Genomic DNA, 15,199 nt, shown 5'->3' with positions numbered 1-15,199 from the left:
TGTTATTGTGATGTCTAGAAAATTTATGGATTTGTTGTTTTCAATTTCTAATCTACATTATACCACACGAACACACCCACACAGGAAACAACGACCAGTTCAGAGGATGACCCATAAATAGGTCGAAACATGTAAACAAGGTACGTTAAAATTTAACACAAGAAAGTCTTATCTACATATTCCGAAGTGATACAGTGTTAAAAGTTTGTAATCAAGATGTATAAAAATTATAGTGTAAAGAATACAGTATATCATACTCCTGCAGTCTGTACAATGTTAATATCTAGTAAGTATATTTACTCGGTGCATGAGAGAAGCCAGGAAAATACGATAAAAGAGAAAAAAATACAATAAAATTGGAGAAACAGAGAAGAGTTGGCGACTATAATCAACGCCATCAAAATAGAAATTGGTTTTAATTATGACTGACATTATGGAAGTGGAAACTGTTGAGAAATTAGTCATATTCTTGCTACTAAACTAAAATTGCCTGGAAAATAAACTAAAAATAAAGCATAATCACAATTGAAAAATATATTAAGTCATGCAGGATAAATGTTTCTTCTAAAGAACTACCGATATCAGAAAAAAAAAGAGTGCAGAAGTGAAAAAAGCTGTTTACGTTGAAGCAGACATTATAAGTCACGGTTACTGACCCCAGCAGTATGCCCCAGAACCAAGGGAAGCCGAGCACGAAATGGGAGACCACCGCGTCTGTGGCTGCCTCCACCAGGCAGGGGATGAAGGCCAGCCTCACCACAACGAAGCTGAGTCTGCGGAGGGCGGCAGCGTCCAGACCAAGACCAGCTTTGATCAGGATCACCACCATGGCTACCAGCCTGCAACACATGACATGATGATTATTTACAAAGAGCTTAATTTTAGCGTCACCAAATAACCAAGCCACACAACTTCAAAATCCCTACAAAGAAAAGTGAAATGAAGACTAGTTTAGTTTAGTTTAATTTAGAACATAGAATTCAATTAACGCCAACAATAACATTTTTATATTTCATAATACAGTGAAACTTCCCAATAAAGGACACTGCTGGGGAAAAGTTAAATGTCCGTTATTGAGAAGTGTCCGCTATTTAGAAAATCGTTAGTATGTACTGTATAGGCTACAGCATATTAAAATTTCTCATACATATTCAACACTATATTTTACAGTACAGTACAGTAGACGGTGAGATTGTTTACAGTATTCATCCAGAGAGAAATCCCAGATACAGGCATCTTATTTGCTCTAGCACGGCAGAACCATTCATGTGTTAAATTGTCAATGGTAAGCCCCTCAGTTTTAGGAAAAGCTCTTTTTGTATTCTTATTTGCATTATCAGTGTATGATTTTAAAATAACATCCTTGTTTTTCAAAATTTCACTAACCTGAGTTTTTCCCACATTAAACTTTGTGGCCAGCTCACAAACACTTAATTTCTCCTTCTCACTATGCTTTACAATATCCACTTTCTCTTTTAGTGACAAACTTTTACGTTTTTGTGACATGTTTAATATGACTGTACTTCCGAACACTCAAACTAAGAAAGTACGGACTGCTCACGTGCAGTATCACAACTAACAACTGTGCTGCTTACCTTCAATAAAGTACAAGAACGTTCAAACGCACGATAATGATTGTTGCAAAGAATTCCGTTTAATTTACAACCATCTTTTTCTTTTTTTTTTCTTTCCCGCTGTCCGTTATTTGGAAGTTTTAATTGTTGTTGGGAGATACATTTCAGTGTCCGTTATTGAGAATGTCCGCTATTTGGAAGAATTTTATCATAAGGGCCAATGTTATTTTGCAGGGGAATTTTAAAATGTCCGCTATTGAGAAGTGTCCGTTAAGGGAAGTTTCACTGTATTTTAGTAAAATTTTCATATTACATCAAAATCTTTTTTTTTTTTTTTTTTGCACGATTCTTTTCTCCTCCATTGATATTTCTACAAATAGGGGCAAAGGAGCGTAGGCCGACAGAAAAAAAGATGGGCAGACGATCTGAAACTTGGATCCAACTGGACGACAACAGCCAGGACCGCCGAGAGTGGAGACTACTGATTGATGCAGCATCAAAAGAATGAGGATCTTTCCTGAACTGGCTACACAGGAATGCCAGAATAGCCACCTTGCCAGCCAAGAGGCCCTTGCCCTACAGGAATTCTACTGGCTAATTCTAATTCTAATATTGTGCTGTTCCTACTGATCATGAACAGCTACTGTTTATGGTCAAAACTTGCGAATCCTGCCCCGTAGTAATGTGCCGTTTTATTTCGGCACACTACTTTTTATTTTTCTTTTCCTTTCTTTCTTTCCTTTCTATTCTTATTATGTTATTTTTAGTGTTAGTTTACCTTACTCTTCATAGATGGCTTTACTTCTCCATTTTCAGTCTTACTTCCTTCTTTAGATAACTTGTTTCCTTTCTTCCATTATAGCTCTATTATTCCTCACGTATAAGGAGCGAACCTTAGGGATCACGTGATTTGAGTTTGATTTATGATTGGTTATTTTGAGGGCGCATTAACATACTATTTGACTTTGGGGGAGCATCGATTTTTAGAGTTCAGTCTGGAGGAACGACTCGTGGAGGAAGGTCTGGGGACAGCTGGGTTAGCTGTGAGTTGGTGTTGTGGCTATTCGCGATGGGATCGCGGGTAACTAGCTGTGATGCGACGGCAGAGCAGCCAGGTGTCGAACGGGGTTCGTGATTTATAGCCCATTATAGTGGTCTCCAGTCTGTGGAGCGGTGTACGGAGTGAGAATGGAAATATGAGAGTGGAAGAGAGAGGTCATTGTTGTGCTGGATGCGAGATCGATTCAGCAGGATTGTAACAGGTTTTTGGTATGATGACAGAGTTGGTTATGTGTGAATTATAGTTACAGTCTGGCATCTTAAAGAGTGAGGAATTAGTACTTGGCTTTCCTCAAACGGGGCTATATTAATTATAGTGGATTTGGTAACCTAGGGTTATTCAGTGGCAGACTAGCTAGGGCTTGTCAAATTAATTACTCGTGTTTTCAGTTAGGGAAAACAGATGGCATTACTAGTCCATGATTTGATGAATGCCACGTCAGTGGACGGAAATTATCAACAAATTTACTTGAAGGGTGAATTATGAGTGATTGCACGTTTTTGTGGGACATTGGTTCATAGCTATTTTTATTACTGGTTGTTAATAAATGTTCTTGAAGTGAGTTTAAGTTTACATTAAGTGTTTTCTTGTATCACCTTGTCAAAGAGATTGTCATCCCGATCATAACGTTCTACGGCAGGCTAAGCTTTTTATCATCATCATCGACGCTACAGCCCAATTTGAGCCTCGGCCTCCCTTAGAACTCTCTTCCATGTATCTCTGTCCCTGGCAACCAACCACCATCCTTTAATTTCCACTTTCTTTAGATCCTCTAACACTCCATCCATCCATCCATCGCAGTCTTGGTCGTCCTACACTCCTTTTTCTTTCAAATTTATTCCCCATAACTTTCTTGGGTATCTCATGATCTGCCATCCTTTGCACATGTCCTGCCCATCGTAATCTTGATATTTCAATGACTGTAACCACATCAGAGGACTTATATAGTTGGTAAAGTTCAAAGTTATATCTTATTCGCCATTCTCCATTATCACATATTGGGCCATATATCTTCCTTAGAATTTTGGTTTCAAAGGATCTCAATCTTGACATATGAGTCTTTGAGAGAGGGTAAGCTTTTACTTTGTAGTATTGTTTGTTCGATACTTATTTTTAACAACTAATCAGAGTACACAATACCAGGCCGTTTCAGTAAGAAATTAATTAAAAAGTAAAGAGGAAGCATAACTTGCCTTAGGGTGGACACAGCTGTCAAGTACCCGCCTGTCATGTGGAAGAAGCCCACATTCCGCAGCAGGATGCCTGTTATAAGCATGCCGAGCAGAGGCGGTAGACGTATTAAAGAGATGAGCCAGCCGGCGAAGTAGGCGAGGATGAAGAGAGTGGCGAGGGCAAACACCTTGCCTTGCGGGAGCACAACGTCCTGGAATATCGTGTACAGCACTCCCCAGGACAGCAGGAAAACGAGCACCATCGTCGCTATCTTCAAGGGAAGGTTGAACTCCGGGCATAAACTCGCAGGAGATAATTTCTCCGCTATCCCCTTGAATGCAGACGATCTACAACACACAGATCAATAAATTATACAGTTATCGAACACATTTCAAAGAATATCTTTATCGCTATGGTGATGTGGTTGTACATTTTCAATGCATGAATGAATAATATCATACGAGTTCTGTCCGGAAAGTATCCAGCCATTTTGAATATGTCTAGAATCAGTTGCATAAGCCTTGATGTAACTCAGCAGCTAATCAGAGGAGACCTTACTGTGCATGTGTGAATTATTTTCATATGATCAACTCTTCTAATGGTATGAAAGGGTCTGTCATTAACTCTGTTATGGTTTGTAATGTGACAATGCAAATACGATAGACAGAACCACCTTGTAGAGGACAGGTCAAGAAACAAAACATGATGGACTTAATACATACAAATAATAAATGATGTTAATTAATGCTGAGTTCTTGGCAATTCACTTACTTACAAATAACTTTTAAGGAACCCGGAGGTTCATTGCCACTCTCACATAAGCCCGCCATCGGTCTCTATCCTGAGCAAGATTAATCCAGTCCCTATCATCATATCCCACCTCCCTCAAATCCATTTTAATATTATCCTCCCATTTACGTCTCGGCCTCCCCAAAGATCTTTTTCCTTATGGTCTCCCAACTAACACTCTATATGCATTTCTGTATTCGCCCATACGTGCTACACGCCCTGCCCATCTCAAACGTCTGGATTTAATGTTCCTAATTATGTCAGGTGAAGCATACAATGCGTGCAGTTCTGCGTTGTGTAACTTCCTCCATTCTCCTGTAACTTCATCCCTCTTAGCCCCAAATATTTCCCTAAGCACCTTATTCTCGAACACTCTTAACCTCTGTTTCTCTCTCAAAGTGAGAGTCCAAGTTTCACAACCATACATAACAACCGGTAATATAACTGTTTTATAAATTCTATCTTTCAGTTTTTTGACAGCATACTGGATGACAAAAGCTTCTCAACCGAATAATAACAAGCATTTCCCATATTTATTATGCGTTTAATTTCCTCTATGTCATTTATGTTTGTTACCGGTACTGTTGTTCCAAGATATTTGAATATTTTCACCTTTTCAAAGGATAAATTTTCAATTTTTATATTTCCATTTCGTACAATATTCTGGTCACGAGACATAATCATATTGCTCTCCAATATTTCTCGCACACAGTGGGTTTAGAGGAAAGGACTGGAGTCGCTGAAGATGAATCTACAAATAAATAATAAATGCAAATACTAAATGTTAGTGGTCGTCATTTTAAGAACCTGTTGTGAGGTACAAATTCGTACGTTAACTGAGATTTAAAAATTTTACGAAAATAATTTTAAAATTTAAATAAACGTAATTAATAAATGTAGACAATATGGAAAACAGTAAGCAATAGCGATAAACTGTTTAAATTCATATCTCCTTAATCTGACTTCGCAGATCCCAGGTTCCGTATCTAAAAACGTTCTGCACAGCATCTTCTATTTCCTGTGTAATTTGTACACACTTCTACTGAACCACCTGTACAATAATTTATGCCTTGAACATATATTGATTTCTTAGACTCATTTCGGTTGCTTAAATGTTTTGTTGACATGTTCTTTAGTTCATGATTACTGTATAAGCAACACAATAGATAACAAGCATAACTACTTGCCTTTTCTTGGTATCACAGTTGAGGTCTGATGCTTCATTTGCAGTGGAAGTGACGCATATCACAGGTTTATCATTGGGTTTAGAGAGCTCTGAAAGTAAAATAATCACACTTTATTATGTTAGTAATCATATTTCTTGTATATGGCACAACAGAGATTGTATACGCCGATTTCTTCGAAATATAAGGGGGGGGGGGGATGACAAGATTCTGCACAAAAGTCCGAGAATATTTCAGTTTTATTGATCTTCCTGAAAAATTTCCTTACCGGTATATATTTTACAGAAAATAACATCATCTAATTTTTCATATAATACAAATGGAAATTGCTTAAACCAAGATGGTTGAAAACTACAGCCCTTATGCACTATCTTTCCCTTCCATTTCTTTGTTCACCCTTGCAGCGATGATGAACATGAGCTATTAGTTTCAATACTATTAGTCCACACCTGTGCAGTAACGGTTAGCGCGTCTGGCCGCAAAACCAGGTGGCCCGGGTTCGTTTCCCGGTTGGGGCAAGTTACCTGGTTGAGGTTTTTTCCGGTGTTTTCCCTCGACCCAATATGAGCAAATGCTGGCTAACTATCGGTGCTGGACCCTGGATTCATTTCACCGGCATTATCACCTTCATCTCATTCAGACGCTAAATAACCTAAGATGTTGATAAAGCGTCGTAAAATAACCTACTAAAAAATTCACTGCCATTACTACAGCTCAATCTATAATTCTGTTCCCGGTCATTGCAGTTTTATTTTGGGCAGTTTTCTTTATTAAGAATTTATCCATTATCAATAGTTGCACCGCAATCACTGATAACTTAACATGCACACACCCACGAGGACGATATCACAGAAAACGATCATTAAAACAGAACGTTGATAACGGTTACTTTTATATTTATTATTATTATTATTATTATTATTATTATTATTCACTTCAACACTTTATTTAAACTATAAATCCATCTTGAATCTTGCGTACACTACTTTTAACATTTAAATATAAATGATTGGTTGATTGGCAAACTTACTAGTGTTAAATTACATCAGCAACTGTGGCTTACAGCTGTTTCGGTGCTTCTTTACACCATCCTCAGAGCCTACTAGATCTCGGCGTCATCTCGAACTTCGCTGCCTGTTGTGGGGGGTGCGTTTGCGTGTTGAAAAGTGGAGTCAAATAGTGTGTGTGTTCTGAAATTGATCTGTGTGTTGAGAATTTAATCGGGGTGTGTTTTAGTGCGTGTGTGTATATTTCATATTGTTCTAGTGTGTTGAGTTTTTGGTTTTTGGGTTGTATGTGTAGGATTTTCATGTCTGTATTTATGTTATTGTATGTGTGGTTAGCATTAGTTACCAGAGGACACAATAGACTATATCTACATATGCCGAACACATAAATAATGCTAACCACTCATACAATAACATAAATACAGACATGGCAATCCTACACATACAACCCAAAAACTCAACACACTAGAACAATATGAAATATACACACATGCACTAAAACACACCCCGATCAAATTCTCAACACACAGATCAATTTCAGAACACACACACTATTTGACTCCACTTTTCAACACGCAAACGCACCCCCACAACAGGCAGCGAAGTTCGAGATGACGCCGAGATCTAGTAGGCTCTGAGGATGATGTGAAGAAGCACCGAAACAGCTGTAAGCCACAGTTGCTTATGTAATTTAACACGAGTAAGTTTGCCAATCACCTAATCATTTAAACTATAAAACTTTCTAGAGTTACAACGTTATAAGTGTTAGCCTACAATTAAAAAAAAAAAAAAATATACGTACTTTTATGACAGACGGGCTCCATTCGAAAGACACTGAAGACGACACCACTCTGGTGTTGAAACATTGCCCGTCTGTCATAAAGGTACATTGCTTTTTTATTTTAAATTGTAACACTTTTAACGTTTTAACTCTAGAAAGTTTTATAGTTTAAATTTTCCAAGTAATTCAATTGTTTAACGAAAAAAAGTTTAGCATTAATAACAAATTTCTTAACTGATTTTCGGCAAAAAAATTTCGGTCGAATTCACTGTTAATTGGACTGTTAATTCCATATTATTAGTTCTGCTCGGTAATACTTATGACTGTTACTATTCGAACCCAATAGTCGATAAGATTTGAATCGAACTGGAAAAACAAAAGTGAATCCTAGGCAAAGAAGTGCAGTCATCGTTACATCATGTGTGGGAATTCACCGATCTCAAATGCAGGAGGAAGGAAAGAGAGAGGGGGCGTTGTGATTTGCGTCAGTAACATGTTCATTGCGACAGCTGACCCTTTCTGTGGATTTAAAATAACCATTTTTGGCTTATATCCTACTTCATCTTTCAAACAAATTAGTTTTTTTTAGCATGAGGAATTTCTGGTAAAATTGTATTATGTGGAGGGGCGAGGGGCCTCTATTTATCTATCTATCTATCTATCTACCTATCTATCTATCTATCTATCTATCTATCTATCTATCTATCTATCTATCTATCTATCTATCTATCTATCTATCTATCTATCTATCTATCTATCTATCTATCTATCTATCTATCTATCTATCTATCTATCTATCTATCTATCTATCTATCTATCTATCTATCTATCTATCTATCTATCTATCTATCTATCTATCTATCTATCTATCTATCTATCTATCTATCTATCTATCTATCTATCTATCTATCTATCTATCTATCTATCTATCTATCTATCTATCTATCTATCTATCTATCTATCTATCTCTATCTATCTATCTATCTATCTATCTATCTATCTATCTATCTATCTATCTATCTATCTATCTATCTATCTATCTATCTATCTATCTATCTATCTATCTATCTATATCTATCTATATCTATCTATCTATCTATATCTATCTATATCTATCTATATCTATCTATCTATCTATCTATCTATCTATCTATCTATCTATCTATCTATCTATCTATCTATCTATCTATCTATCTATCTATCTATCTATCTATCTATCTCTCTGTCTGTCTGTCTGTCTGTCTGTCTGTCTGTCTATCTATCTATCTATCTATCTATCTATCTATCTATCTATCTATCTATCTATCTATCTATCTATCTATCTATCTATCTCTATCTATCTATTTCTATATCTATATCTATCTATCTGTCTGTCTGTCTGTCTATCTATCTCTATCTATCTATTTCTATATCTATCTATCTGTCTATCTATCTGTCTATCTATCTATCTATCTATCTATCTATCTATCTATCTATCTATCTATCTATCTATCTATCTATCTATCTATCTATCTATCTATCTATCTATCTATCTATCTATCTGTCTCTCTGTCTGTCTGTCTGTCTGTCTGTCTGTCTATCTATCTATCTATCTATCTATCTATCTATCTATCTATCTATCTCTATCTATCTATTTCTATATCTATATCTATCTATCTATCTGTCTGTCTGTCTATCTATCTCTATCTATCTATTTCTATATCTATCTATCTGTCTATCTATCTGTCTATCTATCTATCTATCTATCTATCTATCTATCTATCTATCTATCTATCTATCTATCTATCTATCTATCTATTTAAGAGGGCAAAGCCCCCATTACAATAGACAGTACAGATTTGTTTAAAAAAACACAGAATTGCATATAATATGAAAAAAAAGATAAAACAGAAACAAATGCAAGATACAAGTGTAATTAAAAATTAAAAATTAAAAAAAAAAACAAATAGATACTACCTAAATAAAAGACACAGATATAGATATAAATGAAAAATACCAAATAAAAATAAATTAAAAAGAGTTAAGTATAGCTAAAAATGTAAAATGTAGCTATAGTTGGCAAATTACAGATAAATATAATACCAAGTTAATAAATAAAACTATGTCGTGTATATATGACACTACATTCAATATTACGTAATACTTAAAAAATAATTAATGCTTTGAATTAAAATTTTGTGCAAGTTTCATATAGTATGTAATTTCATTGTAAATATTTAAAAAGTAAATAAATATAATAACAATAATAAATTTTTCGAATTAAGATCTGAATTTTTTACCACTTAAATTTATTTATTTAAATATATAACATATATACAAAATTATAATTTATGTTTTCTTAATTAACATCAGAAGCTTTCTGGATTACGGTTGAACAGTCTGAATTAACATTTGGCCTTTTCTGAAATTCACTTGAGTAATCCGAAATACAATATTAATATTTCCTGAATTACAGCTGAAAATGTGTAATATTGAGGAGTTTGAATGTAAGAAGAAGAAGAAGTGTTACCATTTTCATGTGTAGGGCTGAGCAGCGGACTAGACTGTTCTGCTGTCACCTCTGGATTGTTATCCGATCTTCTCTTGTAAGCATCTTTGGAATTATAGGGCGATAGCTGGACTTCATCTGACGTGCCATTTGTACTCATCTTTTGTACTACAGGTACCGCATGAGAAATCTGAAATAACAGAAATGCAATTAACACAACTCAAATTCACCTAGGTTCAGTGTAGAATATCATATAAATCAAGATATTTTCATTGTGCGCATATATCCCGTGTTCAGTTTTGAGTGAGAGCTACCGGCAGTTGTTTCTGTATGAGGTAATCATCACAGAGTGAGTATAATCCCAAGGCGTAGATAAACGATGTAGGCCATGTCTGTTGTTGACATTGGGTATTGTTCTTTTGTTTTATCAACAAATGAATGCAGACATATTAAAAACATTAAATTTAATAAATGTTATCCCTGTTATTATTGCAACCAACTTAATTTAATTTTTTAAAATACTTCTTAAGAGTGAAATGAATGCTACAACACAGCGTAACATATTTATTCTCGAAACTTACTTCAGCAGGAGATCAATATCGTTACGATGGTGGTCATTGCGTACATGAATTTCTGGACAATTGGTCACAATTGCAGCAACTTCCTCGACAAATCCTTCTCAGAATTGTTAAAGGTACCGGTAAATTCAGTATTTTCTTGTTCTTGTGATAAAATAACACGTTTTTAGAAGCGGACATAATTAAAAATAATTAAATAATAAGTGCAAAATTCAGTCATTCGAAAGTACCACAAATTATTACATCAATAAAATCGTCTTTCTTCAGTTAGCCTCGGCAACACGGGTTAGAAACATAATTTCATATAATGTATTATTACGCAGAGAGATTTTTAAGTAGCGTTTGCTGCTGCCAGACTCCAGAATTTTAATAAAAATTATGGTAGCTAGATTTAATTGCTCCTTTAACCAGTGTTGCAAATTCACCGGTTTTCCCGCTATATCTAGCGTTTTTCGGTGTTAGTTTAGCGGATAAAATTTATGAAATTTCCCTCGGTATAAAAAACAGAGTATTGATGATTGTATCCTCCTGTTATAGAAGCCATTTTTTTTTTCATTTTGGCTATCGGTTGTAATTTTTGGGATACTAGCTAACGTTCTATATTCCTTTTTTGTTCGCGCAACTTTTCCTAGAGGTTACCTATTTCAAAGACGTATCTACGTCAGAAATAAAAATTGTGTGACTGGAAGGTTATATTCACACACGCTGGTTATCCGTTGCCGTTGTCCGCAATAAGGATGGCAACAAACAGCACTTCAATAGTGAACGCATGGGAATGTTCATCTAGCAGGAAACCATGACAACAGTATAGAATCGATTACAGCGCTAATTTAATGGCGACAGTCAACTTTTCTGACAATGCAATTAGTGGGAAAGTTACATGTTGTTTTGTCTGAAGCTGTAGATTTTTCTATGTTTTACTGTGCAGATAGTCTCAAGGTGGGACGCTTGATTAATGTTCGGAGATGCTACTCGTGACCTTCTTCGCTTGCCTGGGAAACTTTGCCCTTACATAGCCTCTAGCGTACACAATGGAAGCGTGTTTATTGCTACCGCGATAGACGTGTTGACAATTAACTGAACACTTCTTTCGAAACATCCAGAAAAGAACAGCTGATCGAAACATCAGTTCCTAAATTGCAGTTCTTCTCAACAGATGTGATTTGCACAGCCTAACTCCACGTCAAGTACAGTTGCTTCAATTTTTTGACATTTCACATTACTGACTTACTTACTTGCTTACTGGCTTTTAAGGAACCCGGAGGTTCATTGCCGCCCTCACATAAGCCCGCCATCGGTCCCTATCCTGTGCAAGATTAATCCAGTCTCTATCATTATATACCATCTCCCTCAAATCCATTTTAATATTATCTTCCCATCTACGTCTCGGCCTCCCTAAAGGTCTTTTTCCCTCCGGTCTCCCAACTAACACTCTATATGCATTTCTGGATTCGCCCATACGTGCTACATGCCTTGCCCATCTCAAACGTCTGGATTTAATGTTCCTAATTATGTCAGGTGAAGAATACAATGCGTGCAGTTCTGCGTTGTGTAACTTTCTCCATTCTCCTGTAACTTCATTCCTCTTAGCCCCAAATATTTTCCTAAGAACCTTATTCTCAGACACCCTTAATCTCTGTTCCTCTCTCAAAGCGAGAGTCCAAGTTTCACAACCATAAAGAACAACCGGTAATATAACTGTTTTATAAATTCTAACTTTCAGATTTTTTGACAGCAGACTGGATGATAAAAGCTTCTCAGCCGAATAATAACAGGCATTTCCCATATTTATTCTGCGTTTAATTTCCTCCCGAGTGTCATTTATATTTGTTACTGTTGCTCCAAGATATTTGAATTTTTGCAACTCTTCGAAGGATAAATCTCCAATTTTTATAGTTCCATTTCGTACAATATTCTGGTCACGAGACATAATCATATACTTTGTCTTTTCGGGATTTACTTCCAACCCTATTATATTATTATTATTATTATTATTATTATTATTATTATTATTATTATTATTATTATTATTATTATTATTATTATTATTGAATTATGTTAATTGTAATCTTTCTTACCTCATGTCACCAGATGTCCCGCAGTAACATTGTTATAAATTGATCAATAAGCCTATAGTAGGCCTATAACCTAGAAATAAGCTTGACAAAGCCATGATTTGTAAAAATCTATATGGTGAATCAGCTACTTCTACTACCGCTATTGCTATTGCTACTAATATTACTGTTAGACGATAAAATGAAAGTCTGCAAACACCGAACTTTCATTTTTATGCTTACGCGATTTTAAAATAGGCCTAACACACAATTACAGAGTGGGCCATGGAAATCTGATGAATTTTAACATACAAGTTGGTAACAATGACATATACGAGTAGGCCTATGTGAGTTATTATACGCACGCGCAATGTATGCCATTGTTGTAAAAATGGCGCTATGGAATGCTGAACATTAGTGATGGGCGAAGTTGTTCTTTTCCCGGAACAGTTCCGACTGTTCCGGTTCCGAAAAAATACTATGTTCCAAATAACAGTTCCGAAATAACAGTCACCAGTGGTGATGAGTCGGAGTCGTTGAGTCATTCAAACGAACGGTACATGACTCTCCCTCTTCACCATGCTGCTCACACTGGAGCACTCATAGGCAGGACATAGTACACATTCTTATCTATAGATGGCACTGCAATGCACATTCGAATCGATTTTGGAAAATTGCTGTGCATGCGGACAGAACTCAAAAGCTTAATGTTAGTAATTACACAGCTGTTGACTACAAGGACAGAACACAACACTTTGTTTTCGTACATAAAGTTATAAAGACATGGTAGCCAACTAAAAAAAAAATAACATAACATTTAAAACATATGGTATGTAATTTCTGTTCTCTCTATTACATAATAAAAAAAAAACAAATCATTAATTTTTATTTTTACTTTTCTTAATGCACAATTATAATAATAATAATAATAATAATAATAATAATAATAATAATAAATATTACAATTTCATAAATAAAAAAGATATATATATTGGCAGTGCTGAAACCTGGAAACCCCGCAGTGGGTTAGTAAAATGTTGGAATCGCATCTTTACCAAAGTGTAATTTAAACTTCGCATTAAACCTCGCTCTCCAAATCAGTACTTATATGGGTAGTTTCCAACAAATAATGCTCCAACATTTTTGTCGTTCTTTGATAACAGAGAAGATAGCACAAAAACTTGTGCTTGTCAGACTTAACCTCAACAAACGACATACAGACATTGTAACTAAACCACTCATTACCATTTACGACTTTAACCTTTGTATAGAATCAGCTGATCAATGAATTAATAATAGTATGCGTACTTTATGACTTTGTAGAATGTTTATAAAACAGAATTAGTCAACTAATGGTGAAATAAACCATAAAGCGGGAATGAATATTACAGATTATTAAATACTTACTATAACATTACAGATGATTGGCCAGTCTTACAAATGTTGATATTAAAGTTCGCGCCACCGCAAGGATTTTAATTTCCATGCGCCCCCCTCCAACCACGTGAGAGTTTCAAGTACCAACTTCATCCAACGAAGTTCCAAGTATAACATAAAGAACAACGTGCAGCTGTCGTTGGTTCATCGGAACAAGCTCCGACGTTCCGACTGTTATCTCGGAGTCGGAACATACCTTGTGCAACGCGGTACTGCGAGCCCGCAACAGCTGGGCAAGTGAGCAGCTCGGAGTCGGAACACTGTTATTTCGGAACAGGAGGTTCCGACCTACTGTTCATTTTTGCAACAGTTCCGAGACCGGAACAGTTCCAAAATAACTGTTGTGTTATTTTTTACCCATCTCTACTGAACATCGGGTTTTATTGTGGAAACATTTATTAGAAAATGCTGACTCAGTTGTCACTACACAACGATTATTCCGACGACATTTTAATGTTCCACGTCATGATGCCGTTCCTAGCAGGAACACTATGAAGTTACGGATACGGAACTGCAGATCAACTGCTTCTGCAACGAAGAAGAAATCGCCAGGTGCTGTACACACTGTGAGAACTCCACGAAACATCGAAAAAGTCAGTCAGACAATATTAAGGAGTGTCGTCGTTCAACCAGAAAACACGCTGCTGCCTTATATTTATCACGTACAATTTTGAGAAGAATTCTGAATAAAGTTTTTAATTTTTATATCTGCAAGATGGTCGTGGTTCAAGAGTTAAATCAGCTATCGGCAAAATTTCTACTCACGATGACATCGCTGGACGCAAGCCGCAATACATATGACCTAATATCAATCCAGGAGTATAGAGCACTCCCTTCGGAACCCAGGGGTGGACTGTCAACACAAGCATGGGCCGCGGACTACAGGTTAATGATTTACAGATGGAGAAATTGTATGTGTGTATATTTAAATACTTATATAGTCACAATCATGCCATGGTATGAAAGAAAAATTTCACAACCTCGAGCGGGATTCGAACCTGCGACTTCCTGTACTCCGGTCAGGCGCTCTACCAACTGAGCTATCGAGTTCGTTTCACGCCAAAGGCTTGAAAT

General features: G+C 36.0%; 2 protein-coding genes across 5 annotated transcripts in view; one reads left to right on the top strand and one right to left on the bottom strand.

Moving 5' to 3' along the window:
• LOC138711054 (putative gustatory receptor 28a) overlaps nt 1-15,199 on the top strand; it is a 176,117-nt gene that overhangs the window by 25,863 nt on the left and 135,055 nt on the right. The gene's annotated exons all lie outside the window — the stretch shown is intronic.
• Nucleotides 1-15,199, bottom strand: part of LOC138711053 (sodium/hydrogen exchanger 9B2-like) — a 65,144-nt gene that overhangs the window by 14,322 nt on the left and 35,623 nt on the right. For all 4 annotated transcript variants that reach the window (XM_069842360.1, XM_069842358.1, XM_069842361.1 and 1 more), the window contains exons 2-5: nt 10,078-10,246; nt 5,784-5,871; nt 3,828-4,154; nt 657-839 (exon numbers count right to left, since the gene is read on the bottom strand). In XM_069842360.1, coding sequence (XP_069698461.1) covers nt 657-839; nt 3,828-4,154; nt 5,784-5,871; nt 10,078-10,216 — 737 coding nt within the window. In that variant the 5' untranslated portion in view covers nt 10,217-10,246. The remainder of the gene's footprint in view (nt 1-656; nt 840-3,827; nt 4,155-5,783; nt 5,872-10,077; nt 10,247-15,199) is intronic.

The sequence above is a fragment of the Periplaneta americana genome, chromosome 12 (assembly GCF_040183065.1).
Source record: "Periplaneta americana isolate PAMFEO1 chromosome 12, P.americana_PAMFEO1_priV1, whole genome shotgun sequence".
NCBI lineage: Eukaryota > Metazoa > Arthropoda > Insecta > Blattodea > Blattidae > Periplaneta > Periplaneta americana.
Note: the sequence above shows the minus strand (reverse complement) of the source record. Positions and strands in the feature narration are given on the sequence as shown.